The sequence below is a fragment of the Zea mays genome, chromosome 8 (genome assembly GCF_902167145.1).
Source record: "Zea mays cultivar B73 chromosome 8, Zm-B73-REFERENCE-NAM-5.0, whole genome shotgun sequence".
Lineage (NCBI taxonomy): Eukaryota > Viridiplantae > Streptophyta > Magnoliopsida > Poales > Poaceae > Zea > Zea mays.
In genome coordinates, this window is record NC_050103.1 from 156421230 (window position 1) to 156438134 (window position 16905).

The 16905-nt window shown below is 48.6% G+C and overlaps 1 protein-coding gene across 2 annotated transcripts; it reads right to left on the bottom strand.

Moving 5' to 3' along the window:
• Positions 1-3936: 3936 nt before the first annotated feature.
• Positions 3937-5509, bottom strand: LOC103626167 (AP2/ERF and B3 domain-containing protein Os01g0693400). 2 transcript variants are annotated; one of them, XM_020542548.3, is made up of 2 exons: positions 4836-5486; positions 3937-4808 (listed from the first exon to the last, which is right to left on the bottom strand). In XM_020542548.3, exons 1-2 carry the CDS (start codon positions 5376-5378, stop codon positions 4161-4163), a joined length of 1191 nt encoding a protein of 396 aa, XP_020398137.1. In that variant the 5' UTR covers positions 5379-5486; the 3' UTR covers positions 3937-4160. The 2 variants fall into 2 exon arrangements, with proteins under 2 accessions (XP_020398137.1, XP_020398136.1); XM_020542547.3 differs by having other exon boundaries at positions 3937-5509.
• Positions 5510-16905: the final 11396 nt, after the last annotated feature.

Sequence of the window (16905 nt, forward strand, 5' to 3'; positions counted from 1 at the left end):
GTACGAATTGAACTATGCTTGACAACAGGAGAATAGACATCAGAGTAATCAATTCCTGGAATCTGACTAAAACCTTTTGCAACTAGCCTTGCTTTAAAGCGCGGAGGCTCTTTTGGAGTCATGCCTTCTTTTCTTTTGAAGATCCATTTGCACTTAATTGCCTTTTTACCAGAAGGCAGCCGAGCTAGTTCCCAAGTGCCATTCTTATCAAGAGACTCCATTTCTTCATGCATAGCACCCATCCACTTTTCACTATCAGTACACAATATAGCTTCTGAATAATTCAATGGTTCCTGAACATTATCAACTTCTTCAGCAACAGCCAAAGCAAAGGCAACATTGCATTCTTCAGAATTTGCTTCGCTCGCCGGGCCAAGCCTCCCGGCGACGGGCCTCCGCTTCGCTCGCTAACTTGGCCGCCTTCTTCAGAATTTGGATCACAAACTTAACAACAATTATATGGTGAAAGTATTTTTATTAATTTATTATATATGCTATATTATTATATGTGTATGTATCCTATAATATTTTTTTCACTGAATTTGCTTGGCGTAATCCTGGGTCCGCTGTGGTGGGGACACAACGCGGCACCGCTACCGGAGCAAAGAAAAACACGGCTGCAGCACAGCAGCCTTGGCCGTCGCCAGTCGCCGCTCTTGCCAGAAGAGACAGTAAGGCTAAAAGCGGTCGTTTCCACGCACAGGTGGTGTGAGGCAGACCGACTAGCTCCATCTGGGCCATCTCCGCGTCAGCGGCTGGCTCCGCCGCCGAGGACGCGATGGCCGAACGGCGACGGGTCTGTCAATATGGATAACTCGTATCACAAATCTAATATTTTAGTATAGGTATATATAGAATTTAAAGCTATTTTTTTGGCAGTGTTATTAACAATATTGTGAAGTATTTAAATAAAATTTTGTATTATTTTTTATGTCCATTATTTTCTTCCTACAACAAAAAAGGTAAAAAAAAAACATCTGAATCCGTATTCGGATAGACATCCGAATTTTATATCAATTATTTAAAAATATATAGAACGAATTTAATGTTTATTTTTTGTGAAGATTAAGAGCCTCAATGCTAAAAACAAGAATATAAATTTACATAACAAATTCTATATGTTATTTGTTCATAATCGACAAAAGAAGACCAAAAATTTGACATTCGAATAAATATCTGGATCCATCCCTATCTCTCAACTCTCAGGAGTGGCGCTGGCGCTGCCCCTCTGCCTGCTGTATTTTGTACTCCTACCCGGGCGTTCGTCGCGTACTGTTCCTGGTGGTGTGTCTATCGACTCCCAACTAACCTGGCCAGGTCGCCGCAGTGCAAACCGTACTGCCACGGCAACGGACCGCCGGCCCCCGCGACTCCACGAGGGGCCACATCACAGTCCGGCGGCCAGACGGGGGCATGCATGCTTCTTCCGCGGCGAGAAAGAAACTTCCAGGAACGGGGCGGTGTGGGGGGCGTTGCCTCGGTGCCTGGGGTGCGGTGCCGGTGCATGACTTCTTCGTGGCGAGACAGAGAGACAATCAGACAAATTAAAGCGCGGGGACCTGGGTTGGGCTGTTTCGGGGCAGTACAGGCAAAGCTCGCTTCTCGTCAAAAGGCAGCATCCATTCAGGTTTTCCATGGCATGGCAAGGCATGCAACGAAAGCTGCCTAGTACTAGTTAGCTAGGCTAGACTTGCGTCATTGTCGTTCTTGGAATCTGGAGGGTTGGGGCCTCCCCCACCCTGTCTGGCTGCCTGGCTGGACTCTCTTCCTCTCCCTCTCACTTTCTCCCTCACCATTCACCAAGCATTCGAGCAGTAGTACTGTTTGCCTCCTGTGTACTGGTGCCCTGTATCTGGCTGGCGTACTTGCCGGCGTGAGGGAATGTAATAAGCCGAGGAAAAAACGTGGCATGCATGCAATGCAATGCAGTGCAGTGCAGTGCAGTGCAGATGTTCTGGTTTCTCTACCGGAAACCTGCAGCGCTGACGTTGGACGTGTCCTGTTTTGCCACATGGTTGTTGTGAGGACTAGCAATAATCACAGCAGCAGGCAATCACGTCGACTAACACAGCTAGTACTAGTACTGCACCGTCCCATGAGGCTTTCATGCACGTTTCACCCAACAACACGCGTCGTCGTTGGCTCGCTCGCTAGTAGCTAGCTACGCTAGCTGTAGCCAGTGCTAGAGACCTTGGGTCACTGCCTGCGCTGTGGCCTGTGGCTGTGCTGCTAAAATCTGTGATGAAATGCAGTCAGTCAGCTGGCTGCTACTCTCGCCAGCTCCTAGCCAAAACCTGCGTGCGAATACGCCAAGTGGGCAGCGGCAGCCGGTTGCAAGCTACTTCTTCGCCCACGCATGCATGTATCCATCCAGCCTCTCTGGATAGTCGTGACTCATACATACTTCCGTAGCTTCACTGGGGTTGGCTGACGGTTGACCTCAGGTCACCGGTGAGCGGTGTGGCTCTGTGTGCGCTCTACAGGCACTGAGGGAGGCAGGCAGGCAGCGCCAATATTTTAGGGCGGCAACGGCAAGCCAGGCGCCAAGCCAAGCCAAGGCGATTAGGCTAAGACCACGCAGGAGAGAGATGAGAGGGGTGGGTACCGTACCGACCGCCTTCATCTGTGCAACTTGTCCCCACGGTTCCCGCGTGCGGTGCAGATTATTGTTGTATTCTAGTAGTTTTGTACTATACGGCGACTGTGGCGAGGCCCCCCCTGGCCATCTTGCCAAGAGCCGTGCCCCGCCGCACCTCTACCCTCTATCCGCGCGCGTGGAATCCATCTGTTGGTGACGAGGCGCGGCCAGGCCGGGCTGGTGGATCTGTGATCTGCCGCCCGCGCCAGCGCCAGCCGCCAGGCTTCCTTCTCATGCGTGCCGAATCGCTCGTCAAGTTTGGGACACATACACACTGGATGGGTGTGATCGCGGTACCAATTCCGCGTCCTGCCTGGTGCTCATGAGTTTTGGACGTAGTAAGCTGCTGGCGGTAGCAAAGCAGCGTGCAACGGTACTGAGGATACGTGCTCCCGGCTCATGGCTTCCTGTACGTCCCGGTGGCGACCGAACCGGCGAGCCTGGGCCTCCGTACGTCCGGTCCAATGCAATGCAAGGTTCCAGCGGCCGGCACCAGTGCCCAGTCTCGGAGCCGAGAAAACCGGGTAAAACGAGCAACAACATTCCCCCCTCCCCAGCGCTACACTATCCGATGCAGTGGCGACGGACCATATCCCTCTCCGTCTCTGTGCGAAAGGAAGGAAGGCACTGCTCCTCTCTTTCCCTGTTGCTGATAAGTTTAGCATATCTATCTACAGAAGATAATGTCAGCGACCAGAGCATGCATGCGCCCATGGCCTCTGCCATCAGATTCTGACAGGTAGCCTGCCAGTGCCAGCTACTAGCCTACTAGTTAGTACTTAGGGACCCTTTTGCGACCTCGATACATGCATACAGCCGCCACGGCGCCATGTGGACTGTGGCCTGTGGGTGTGGGCTGTAGCTACTAGCTAGCACAGCACATCACGTCATATCTTCGTATTTGGTTCCACTCATCTAAACTTTAAATGCCAATTGATATTAAACATAATTCATACTACAAGTATTTATTAAGCATCTTATATTTAATATCCATAATTGATATTTAAATATTTTACTGACTAATTTTTAGTCAGAAGTCAAACACCTCTCGTTCCTGTACGAGATGGAGTAAGTACGGGTGCCACGTTTGTTCCCCGTTTGTTCCGTTTGAGATGGTCTGATCGGTTTGAGATGGTCTGAGGAGGATTTAATCTTCTTCTATTCAAACTTTTATAAGAGAAAATTTAATCTTTTCAGACTCCCTAATCGAACATGCTCTAAATTGGAAATCCCTGGAAATCCGAAATGTAGTAATATCTCTGGATCGGATGCACGGGCAATTGCACGGTTAACCATGGTATCAGTTAATCATCGTGCAGCCTTCCATGGCTGCTTTTTGTTTCCATTGGTAGTATACAGTTGATGAGAAGATTTACATCGGAGCAAAGCCAGAGGATGACGAACCAACTACATGAGATTCCGAGGAGGGACTAAAAATTTAGCTCAGCCCTGATGCTACCATTTCAGTGAGCGATCGAGCAAAATAAAATAAAATAAAATAAAAACCGACTAGCTTAGCTAACTAAGAGAAAGATCGACCCGCTCCGTAGCATTGATCTACACTAGCTAGTGCCAGCTCCACGAGCTGCTTCTTGATCGCCGCCTGCGGGGGCGAGGCCAAGTCCCTGGCTCTCTTGCACCGGGCCATGGCGTCCGCCGGCGCCGTCAGCAGATCGACGCCGAAGAGACGCACGGCCTTCGCCACCGGCGCCGGCGGAGGCGATGACCCCACGGGGCTCGTCGTCGACGCGGTGTCCACGCTGTTGGGTCGCAGCTTGCAGTCGATGAAGAGCTTGCTGTCGGCGCCGGCCGCGGAGCGGTAGAAGCCGACGACGTCGCCGGCCTGGAGGCCCTTCTCCTTGACGAAGCGGCTCCAGCCCTTGGTGAGCACGTAGCTCTGGCTGCTGTTCCAGTACGAGTACCGGAACCGCCACACTTTCCCCGCGGCGTCCTCCAGGTTGAGGAGCACGCCCGTGCTCTCGCCGCCGCCGGCGGCGGCCGCGAGATGCAGCGGGAAGTGCCTCTCGGCGTGCTGCTTCGGGATCACCAGCCGGTTCAGCTTGCCCACGTCGCTGGGGGTGACCGCCTTGTCGAAGAGGTGCTCCCGCGCGCACGCGGGGGAGGAGGAACGGTTGTCGTTGCCCAGCGACGTCGAGGTGGTGGCCGCCGCCGACGAGGCGGCGGCGGCGGCCGCCGCGAAGGCGCGCTTGTTCTGCGCGAGCTCGTCGAAGTACGTGTGCTTGCGCAGCATGTCGACGACCTCGGCCTTGGAGCGCGACGCCAGGAACCGGAGCTCGGCGGCGGCGTCCGGGCCGGCGTCCGCGAGCGGGCGGAAGTTGGTGGCCGCGTCGCGGCCGCGGAACCGCTGCGCCGCGACGTCGTAGGCGCGCGCCGCGTCGGCCTCGCCCGCGAAGGTGCCGAGCCACACGCGCAGGTGGCGCTCGTAGATCTGCGCGCCCCACCGCCCGTTGGGCTGCGGCACCACGCCCTTGTACCTGGACGACGGCAGCTTCCCGCCCACGCCCGCCGCGACGGCGGCGACGGAGGCCGGGGCGGAGCCGGAGTCCGCCTCGGCGCCCGGCTCGGCCGCGTCCACGACCGCGCTGGCTCCGCTGCCCATGCGCTCCGGCGGTGGCCCCGAGGCGGAGGCGGCGGCGGCGGCCAAAGCCCTTAGCTTGTCCGTGCACGCGCCGCCGCCGCTGCCGCTGGTGTCGTCCACGAGGCTGCTGGCGCTGTCCATTTCTATGCAACACTGCTAGCTATCTATAGCTGTGCGGCACCGCCCAGCGCGTAGCGGCGTAGTATGCTTCTGTTGCGCTTGCGTTGCGGGAGATGTTGTAGGATAGGTGGAGGGGAGGGAGATATATAGATAGCCTCGGTGGGTGGGTGGGTGGGAGTGGGACTGGGAAACTCACTGGAGACTGGAGACAGCGCGGCGTAGTTCTCTGTGTACTGCCGACTGCCGTGCCGTAGCGCGTAGCCATACCGCTATGCCATGTCTGCGCGGGCAAATGGTTTGCGCCTTCGCGGCCGTGTTTTGGGCTGGTTTTCTTGTGACATTTCCGGTGCCTGGAGATGTTGACGCGTTGAATGCAAGAACAAGTACTACAAACCAACCAAACCACTATACTACTCCTACTATACTTGCGACCGTACCAGTACGACGAAACCGCGAAACGTCATCACCTCACTCCTGTGGCCACGGGTGACTTGACTTGGCGTTGGCTAGTCAACTCCCAATCTCTCAGTCTCACGGGACATGAGCCACGATCTACCTAAGATAAGCCCATATGGAAAGCAAATAAAAGAAAAAAAAAGATTTTTCTTGTTCTTGTTGTCGGTGATGATGCGAACGAGGCTAGCTGGCGGCCCACAGGTGCTGGCTTCCCATAATCCCATGTCACATTTGGATCCCTTTCTACCTTTGGCCTTTTGCGCGCGAAGACGTCCAGGGCTTTGTGTGTTTTAGACGGGTCGTGTCTCCTGTGTGGTGCTGATGATGAGTTGTACTCCTATATGTTACGTCCTAAAATACAAGTCATTCTAAAATTCTTAGAGAATCATTTTTTTTTCAAATTTGACCAAATTTATACAATGAAGTAATAACATTTACGATATCAAATATATATCATTAGATTCTCTATTAAATATATTTTCATACTATATCTATTCTGTGTCATAAAACTTTATGATTCACGCTATACTTTTGATTAAACTTTAAAAACTTTGACTCTCCAAAATTCTTGAAATGACTTATATTTTTTTAGAACATAGAGAGTGTATGATATTGTTAGTGGTTGTTTCCTGGATTGGTATAGACATCTCTCTCGAAGCTTGTAGATGCTATAGAGACAGGAGCGGGGTATATGTGTATAGCATCACAATGAAAATTCCTTGTTGATGGGAATGGCGTGGAATTTGAAACTACTAGAAAACAACTTGCGTTGGTAACTATCCAGTGCAAGTGACAGATGTGTGGAGTGGAGACACGATCAACCTGGGAGAATAGTCCAAAACACCGGAGGCTTCCCTGCATAGGAACATCCCTAGCTGTTGCTTCTTGCCGTTGAATTGTAGCCTAGACGATGACACTTTTATTTATGTTTACACATTTCCTTAGGTCATGTTCGGTTTTTAGGGATTGGAGCCCCGGATTAATTTCTAGCCGGATTACTTCTCTAATTTATATAGATTTTAATAAACTAAAACGAATCCGGGTTTATTCCTATACAACCGAACGGCCTCTAGTCGTTTCTGAATCAAGGCTGTTCGTTGGATATGATCGAGTTCGCATGTATATATATGTGAACTAAATACAAGAAAGAAGTCGTGGTTCAAACCTCCTCATCTGTAGACTTCCCGTAGATTTTAGAACTGTTCAATGGAAGAATAATTGGTCCCACAGCTGGGCGCCAATGCTACGATCAACCAAGTTGAAATAATACGCATTGTACTTATATACAGGTAGATCTATCACCAACAGACCAGTCAACACTGAGTGTACTTGTCTACCAAAATCTGTTATCGTCCTGATGTAGTCCAGATATAGAGAAGAACCCGGGGTAGAGAATAATAGAGCAGCAACAACAAAAAATTGTTTAAACTCGTTCAGATGTTTCTTTTTCTAGAAATAAATAGTCCATCGACCCTGTTCTGGCATGTAGCGAGAATCTTAGAAGACATATAGCAGCCCAGATAAATTTAGGATTCATAAATATTCCAAATTGCTTATATTAATGCTCTCCCTTCCTTTCTCTTTATTTTATAATAATATTGATGTAAAACCCTTTAATTTACATTGTCAACATTCAGAAATGACCATACCCTCATACAGTGGCAATACGGCTTTTTAAAAATCTCAACAGAATTTGTTGGAATCATGATTATTAATTGCTGGAGCCATGCCCCCAAGGCTCCATGCCTTAGGAACCTACCTTGTCTCTGGTTAAGATAGAGAATCACATGTCGAGCGACTTGACCTTAGGTCCCCGTCAGAATGAAGTTGTCACAACCATCACCGTCCGTAAGGACAAAAAAGAACTAGTGCCTCCAAAGCCCTAGAACGCTAGCTCTAGACTTTAGGACGCTTTCAGACTTAGTGTCCTTTCATCTATTTGAGGCCGCCTATGTACCCTTAGATTTCTAAGCCCCTAGTGTGGAAGATAGATATCTCGAGGTCCATAGGAGCACGGAAACGTTGTTCCGTCTCACCGAGGCCAACCTCGGATGGGAGAGGCAGTTCTGTCTCACCCGAGGCCAACCTCGGACAGGCGACGCTGTTCCGTCTCGCACGAGCCCAACCACAGACGAGCGACGTTGTTCCATCTCGCCCGAGGCCAAACTTGGGCGGGAGACGTTGTTCCCTCTCACCCGAGGCCAACCTCGGACGGGCCACACTGTTTTGCCTTGCCCGAAGCTAGCTCTGGGCGGGGAAGCAGTCACGACTTGTCCAAAGCTAGCTTTGGGCGATAGAAGCACTCACGACTCGCCCAAGGCCAACCTCGTGCGGGAGATGCAGTCGTATATCGCGGGAAAGGGACGGAAGGAGTCGATGGTGACGGCGGCACAAGTGAGGGAGAGTGGACGTTGTGGTCGAGGGAGGAGGATAGGGGAGGGGCCGACAGGGAGGGAGAGGGATAATCTAAATAATATTGACGGTTAGATTTAAGTAAGGAATATGAGGTTATTTAGCGATCTGAACCGTTGATTTTAATGATGTATTAGTTTTATGTATAATTTGTTAGGTGAGTTTTACAAAGTTTAGACACGTACAGAAGACATACTGGCTAGCAGAGCAGTGTCAAGTTTGGTGGGCGCGCCTTGAGGTCTTGAGGACCATCTGCATGCACTCCTAGCTAGCCTATCTATCACGGACTATTCCTTGCGGTCGTAGATTCCGAGCCATTCGTCTTACCTTTCCTTCCTTCCGTGACCTCCACTCCAAGCCATCTCTCTCTCAGACTCTCAGCCATCGTCGATCCACTCTACAATTTGTCGAGAATAGATTACTCTACTTCACAAAAGCTTCTAGAAAAATGCCCTGATGAGAGCCTGAAACACGTCACGTACACACGGAAAAATATCGTGGTCTGACCTAGCGATGGAGCACCGTGCATGGACCATGGTGGCGGTGCCGCAGAGGGTTGGGGGCTTGGGGCCAGCCGCCAGGCTCTGGGGCTTGAGGTTGAGGGGTGGGCCCAGACGAGATGACAGATGAGGAGGCAGGTGGATGAGGGAGGAGCGTGGCATTCACATGAAGTGTGGACCCATGTGGCCACCCAGGTGCAGCCCCCCATAAACAATTTGCAGGTGCTGGACGGGTGCTACCCGCTGGCATTGCCATTGCTACCAGTATTTGCTATACTACTGGCCTCTCCACTTTTTGTTTCTATCTCATGTGTCTATCACTCTATCTATCCAAGCATTTGTTTTGTCTTTCCTCCAAATAACGCAGAAGGGGAATGCTCAAGTTTCTGTCAGAATTAACTACTGAAAAAAGCTAATTTTTTATTGCCTTATCAGAGACAAGCAATAGAGTATTCAGAAACTTTTTTGTAATAGGTTATAGTCGGCAGATCGTGTATATGGTTATATAAAACATCGTTTTCAACTGTATACTGCACTGTTTATATAGTAGAGTTTAAAATGATAGATAGAGATAAGTAAGCTATTGAAGATAGCCTTATAATTTATAAGCCCCCATCCCACCCGATGATCTGGTGGCTTGCTTCTAGGGCACAGCCCCGGTCCTATGATTTTGAGGACCCCAGGCGAATTGATTATGGTAGGTCCTCTAGATTGTATCAAAAATTCTATGATATGCAGCGGAGCATATTAGTACTTCGTATGTAAATGATGATGTACATTGAAATTGATTTTTAAAATATCTAAGACGATAGATAATATACATCGGTGCAGATTAGCACTTCACAAGTTGAGAAATAAGAACGACGGACACAGAATAACATGAAACCTGATTGCTCGACCGTGCGTGCCTGGAGGCTGGAACAGTGGCGTCCAGCGCCCTGGAATCTTGGAGGGCTGGATTGGCGAGATGGCGAACGACGATCGCGTGGAGCGTATGGTCGCACAGACGCGCGACGATGTGAGCGTGATGATTGGGCAGTGGGCAACATGTGTCGTGTGGTTCGTGTGCGTCGGGCGTCCGTGTGCCCAGCCCTACCAGCTTGTTAGCTACCTATACTATTTTACTACTAGTATATATCCTGTGCTAACGCTACGTTCCTAAGAAGGGGAAGCGTGGGTGAACGACGACGGTGGTGGCGCGAAAGGAGGGGTTGACGGCGGTGTGGACATGAGGAGGGGAGGGCTGAAGGATAATCCAAATAATATTGTCATTAGATTTGAGTGAGCAAGACAGATAATGTTATTCAATGATCTGAACCGTTGATTTTGATGTTGTGTTAAATATGAGTGCAATTTGTTTGGTGGATTTAGTAAAGATTATGGGTGTGTGAATTATTTGGTTGGATGAGTTTTATAAAGTGTAAACTAGTGTATTATATTATAATATAGATACTAAATATTTGACCCCTATTACCTATGGGCTCCCGGCCGTCACCTCTGTTGCATGGGCTCAGGACCATGCCTGCTAGGGCATAACTTACAAACATTTAACATTGGTGAGATAGAAGAAAAGGAGTTTTCTATACTATACTTAAAGCACCAGTTTCAACGGTCATCATGCGTCATTTTTTTACAAATAACCCCTCACAGCTATTTCAAATGAATCTGATGCACGTCTATAGATGCCAAACGACGACCGACACGGGCTAGATGCACGCGGGCCACAACTATGGCACAGACACGTCATGCCGGCCTGCTAACTGTGTCGGGCCAGCCTGTTAGGCCGTCGATCCATTTAATTAAATCAGCGTAAAATGTTAAAAAACGGTGCTAGAGGTGGGGTTCGAACCATGCCCTGATGGAAGAAGGGCGGGAGACACGGGGTGAAACTGTCTAACCAGTAGTACATCACGCTAAGATATTTTTAATATTGAATATAAATTATATATAGGTATATACGTTTTTTTGTAAAATAAAAAAATAATCGTGTCGGGCCGGGCCAGCACTATGGGTCGAGGCTACAGCCCAAACACGGCACGACGTCCTTGGCTCTTGCAAGCATTAGGTCATTTCTGATACCACATTGGCGCAATGGACTATATGGTGTTTGAGGTTGCTGAATTGGATGGAGTAGCAATGATTTGTCACACTAACAGCAAAATGAAAGGTCATTTGTTGGTTTTAAACGTTAGTAATTGCTACGAAGTAACATAATTTATATGGAGCAAATCCAGTTTTTATTGATGCCTGACTTTAGCAATCACTCCATATTTTGATATATCTTTTTTATAAGTTTGACTTCATGTGACTTATTTTAGAAACTTGATTTCACAAACTTTCTCTTATTTGGTCTATGTATGATGGAATTATGTCATTTTCTAATATCTGTTCATTCAGTCAATCGCTGTGAACTCTCTTCTAATCGCTCATTTCATTGGCCGTGTTGTTTTTTTTAGATAATGGATACTTGTCCAGCTTCTCCTCTTTTGGAGGATTAGCCAATACACCAAAAGTTTTTACATGAAGTAGTCACACGACTAGCCACATATGGAGGGACAGACCCCCCGAAACACACCATAGAAGACCATGGTTTGATAACCAGAAAAAGACACACAATCCATAGACAAAACTACGAAGTAATTCGATTTGTAAACCTCCATCCATGCTGAGCAAAAATCTGTAGAGCCGTGCACTCTAACCGTCGACAAGCTTCCTTTATTTGGATACCCTCTTCTTGTTTATGAAGAACAGCCCACGTCCTAAACCAATGCGTCGCCCTAAAGAGTACCTGCAAGTATGTTAACATGGGTTTTTTGTCAAAAACTAAATCATTCCTACTTATCCAGATAGCCCAGCATATAGCAGCAACACCTGAAATAATCAAATGTTTAGTTTTCGAAGGCATCCCAAAAAGCCAATTCCCAAAAGCGTGTCTAACTGATCTCGGTTGATTGAAACCCAAACTCCAAAAAACTAACCTCCATATGAACTGAGCATAGTGACAAGCAAAAAACAAGTGTTGAATCGATTCATCCGAGTGACAAAAGGCACACTTTCTATCACCATGCCAATTACGCCGCAGAAGATTATCTTTTGTTAAAACCACCCCTCTAATTAAATACCACATAAAAATTTTTATCTTCAAAGGTACCTTCAAAGACCAAAGAGTCTTATTATAAGTCACATGATTATTGTTAAGGAGTGCTCTATACATTGACCTGACCGAGAAAAGACCCGTCACAGATAAATCCCATTTGAACATATCATTTTCCCCACATAGCTCAACCTGAGCTACTCTGAGAACCAACAGATGCCATAACCTCAGGTTTTCACCCACCAATGCTCTTTGAAAAGAAACATTAAGCGGAACCGTTTCGAAAACCGACGCTACAGTAGCACTCTTTTTGCGCGCTATATTATACAACGATGGATATTGGGTCATTAAAGGTTGCAACCCCAACCAGCGGTCCTCCCAAAACCTAATCTGAGTCCCGTTTTTCAAGATAAAAGAACCTAAATTTAGGAAGGTGTCTTTCACTTTCATCAAACCTGCCCAAAAATGGGAGTCACCTGGTTTTGAGGTTACTTTTGTGAGCGTGTATCTACTCAGATATTTTTTTCTAAGCAAAGTTTGCCACAAACCATCCTCATTCAACAATTTAAACAACCATTTACTTAGCAGACACTTGTTCTGGACGTCTATATTCTGAATACCCAAACCCCCTACTTCTTTTGGCTGGCAAAGAATTTCCCATTTAGCAAGTCTATATTTCTTTTTGTAATCACTACCTTGCCAGAAGAATCGTGATCTAAAGTAGTCTATTTTTTCTAGGACTCCCTTTGGGACCTCGAAAAAAGACAACATGAACATCATTGGCCGTGTTGTTACAAGACATATTTGCATGGAGTAAATAATAACATCAGTTAGCCAAATAAAAAATATATTATATAAAGAGCGGAGACCATCAATAAAAAATCTTGAATTTTTTTTGATAGATAGTATATGCGGGTATTGTTGTAAGCCGTCGCAACGCACGGGCAACCGACTAGTTTTTTTATAAATTTGGGATTCACACTAGAGAGAAGGATTTGAAATGGATATTATATCTGTGATTCGGCGCTGTTGATTTGGCTAGCTACAGACAAAGGTCGAAGAGACGAGAAGACAAATTATGCGTGCCGTTCCACGGCCACTTGTTTAGCAGTAGTAGTACCTCGTCTCGCCCGGAAGAATGCACTGCGTGCTGTCCGTCCCAGCTGGGACGATGGTTTCTTGTGTCTCGACATCCACGTCTTGTTCGTCTCCGATCGCATAAGCCACTCATCAATCTTGCAGTATACTCCCAGGTCCTAATTAGCCAGTGGCTGTGGTTTTTCATCCATTGTAATTCCGGCAGAACAAAGCCAGTCTGAAGTAGGATTTGTCTGAGCAGAAAAAGATCTGTGCTTGTTATCTGAAAGTTCACGTGGAAACAACATGCTGGGGAGAGTGAGGTGGCGGAAAGGCGAAAGCGAGAGCATCACTGGCCACGGGCCACGGCGCCTCTGCTTCTTCACCCCTTGCCGGCCTGCTGCTCACGCATCCATCGCTTCCGTAGAAAGCGACGGTGCCAAGCCACGACAGATTCTAAGTGCCAATCTGCCTTTCAGCTTGCCTGCTATACCTATGTTTTACTAGTATTAGTCTCTCGATTTTTACATGACAGTGCTTGTAGGGATGTTTATGTAACACCGAAACACAGTGACGAAGCTAGAGCAAATATAAAGGGACCTCTCTTATGGATGCATAGATATAATATATGAGTGGTGTTTATATGGCAAAAATTTAATTGCTATAACTGAATTTTGAACTTTGGGGGTGCATGTGCACCCACCAGCTACTAAGTAGCTTCGCACCTGCCGAAACAAAAGAGTTTAAGGATCACGGAAAACAGAAGCAGGACACAGGAGAATAAGACTCTCTTTTGAACCTCTAAAACTAATAGATAGGCAGATAGTGGCTAAATTTAGCTAAGAGGTTTAGAACGGATCCGTTGAATTGTTAGTTATATCCCTCAAACAGTCATTAGTTATTAGGTGCTTCAACTCAGCTAAAATCAGCTAACAGAACTAATCGTTAGATCTAGAGCTAAAATCAACCAACAACTTATTAGCTAACTAATCATTAGTTCTCTAGATTTGGAGCAGGACTACAAAACGGCCGAGCGAGGCATATGGATCCGGGAAAGCAACCGGCAAAACCGAGTCACTAATTAATGATTAGGCAGGCTGGACAAAAGTGTTTGACTTGGAAACTGACGGGGAGACGAAGAGGAAAAGCAACAGATAGGCCGCAAAAAGAACAACAAAGTACCACACCCACAGAAAAGATAAAAAGGTCAAAGCATGGCTGTGCTCTAAACAGTTGAGTAGTGAATCGAAAATTTAAAGCAGGTGATCAAAGAAAACCATAGCGTGGTTTGCTTGTTTCTCATCAGGGATGGCAATAGGTACATGTATAGGTAAATAACAGCAGATAATTATCTATTGAATATGGGTACAGTGGAACTTGTTATCCGCGGATACGGTTATGGATATAATAAGGTATCCGCGGATAATTTTTTCGCGGGTACCCGTTACTTAATGGATATCTAACATGTGGGTCATCCAGATTTAATATTTTATCATTAATTCTTATTTTTTAATTTTTATCCATGACATGTTGTTTGGTGCTGAAATTATCATTTGATGTTGCTAGAATGATAATTATTTTGAAATATGATAAAATTGTTGTTTAGTGTTGAATGAAAAAATTCTAGTGGGCGGGCGGGTAACGGGTATCCACCGGATAACGGATACCCGACGGGTATGGGTATGGATACAGATCCATACCCACGAATGTTTATGGGTACGGGTATAGGTTGAGTTTTGTTTCGTGGGTATGGATTCGTGAACTATATATCCGTCTACTACCCGTCCGATTGCCATCCCAATTTTCGGTCCAGCCTTCACATGTTCCTTCTAGCTTGCGGGCTTGTTCGGCTACTTGCAACCTATTATCACTGTATAATGCACCAGTTTAAATTTTACGAAACCTAACAAATCACCTCCAACTCATAACCTCCACTAAATCCATCAAATAAATTACACATATATTTAACACACCTTCAAAACTAATGGTTCAGATCGTTGAATAACTCCACCTTCCTTACTCACTCAATCTAGTGAACAATATTATTTGGATCATCCCTTGTCCCCCCCTCGCGTCCAAGTCGCCCCCTCCCCTCACTCCCCTCGTGTCGCCGCCGTCAGTCCCTCCCCTCGTGTCGCCGCCGCTGTCGACCCCTTTCTTCTTCTCCTCAGGATTATAGTGTTAGCACGAGATATATGCTAGTGTAAAAATATCCCGTGTTCGTCCATGTCCCATGCCACGCAAGTGTCTAGTTGCCGAATTCTCTTCTGCTTGGCACCGACCCCCACTGGTTCAAGCTCAGGTACGGAGGTACCTACCAGCTGTATTATAGAAACCGGAGTTCCTAACCAACCCATTCTCACTATTTCATGCATTCGGCGATCCCTATCCCACGACAACTCCTGCCTATGTCTGTATCTTCATGCGATCCTTGTGCTGCATAGGCACAAGCCAATCCGCACATTTGCGACTGCTGTTGTCTGCCATCATTCATCTCATCTCATCCATGTTCCCGCCGACACGCGCGTGACTCCTCCAGCTAGGTGGATGCGGATCGGCCCAACACGCCGCATTTTTTTGAATGCTTGTTTCTATCGCATACTAGCTCCATGTAAGGTTTCTTCAATAGATCATGTAAAATAGAGGACGTGAAACTATAGATGTAATTATTTGACAATGTTTGTGTGGTATCCTGACCCCTAGGATGGGATGTCCTGGCCCAAGGCTTAATAGAATTAATAGAGTATCCATACCAACAAGGTGCATCTTCTTTTTCGGAAGCCTATCTCGAAAGAACCTCAAAGTTAAGCGTGTGTCGGGGACCATAATTAGGGGTACCCTCAAGACGCTTAATTCTCAGCTGGTAACCCCCATCAGCATAAAGCTGCAAAGGCCTGATGGGTGCGATTAAGTCAGGGATCAGTCCATATGAGTGACTCGATCACGCCTCGCCCGAGCCTAGCCTCGGACAAGGGCAGCCGACCCCGAGGGATTTCCGTCTCGCCCGAGGCCCCCCTCTTTACGGCGGACACATCTCCGGCTCGCCCGAGGCCTTGCCTTCGCTAAGAAGCAACCCTGACTAAATCGCCGCACCGACTGACCGAGTCGCAGGAGCATTTAACGCAAAGGTGGCCTGACACCTTTATCCTGACGCGCGCCCCCCGGCAGAGCCAAGGTGACCGCCGTCACTTCGCTGCTCCACTGATTGGTCTGACAGAAGGACAGCGCCGCCTGCGCCACTCCGACTGCAGTGCCACTCGACAGAGTGAGTCTGACAGGCAGTCAGGCCCTGCCAAAGGCGCCATAGGAAGCTCCGTTCCGCCCGACCCAGGGCTCGGACTCGGGCTAAGACCCGGAAGACGGCGAACTCCGCACCGCCCGACCCAGGGCTCGGACTCGGGCTAAGACCCGGAAGACGGCGAACTCCGCTCCGCCCGACCCAGGGCTCGGACTCGGGCTAAGCCCCGGAAGACGGCGAACTCCGCACCGCCCGACCCAGGGCTCGGACTCGGGCTAAGACCCGGAAGACGGCGAACTCCGCTCCGCCCAACCCAGGGCTTGGACTCGGGCTAAGACCCGGAAGACGGCGAACTCCGCTCCGCCCAACCCAGGGCTCGGACTCGGGCTAAGCCCCGGAAGACGGCGAACTCCGCTCCGCCCGACCCCAGGGCTCGGACTCCGCCCTGGCCTCTGCCGAACGATCTCCGCCTCGCCCGACCCAGGGGCTCGGGCTCGGCCTCGGCTACGGAAGACAGACTCGACCCCAGCTTCGGAGGAGCCCCCACGTCGCCCGGCCTCGGGCGCGGGCCCGCCACGTCAGCAGGGAGCGCCATCATCACCCTACCCCAAGCCGACTCGGGCCGTAGAGAACAAGACCGGTGTCCCATCTGGCTAGCTCCGCCAGATAGGCAATGATGGCGCCCCGCGTGCCCTGTGACGACGGCGGCTCTCAGCTCCCTTACGAAAGCAGGGGGACGTCAGCAAGGACTCAACCGCTCCGACAGCTGTC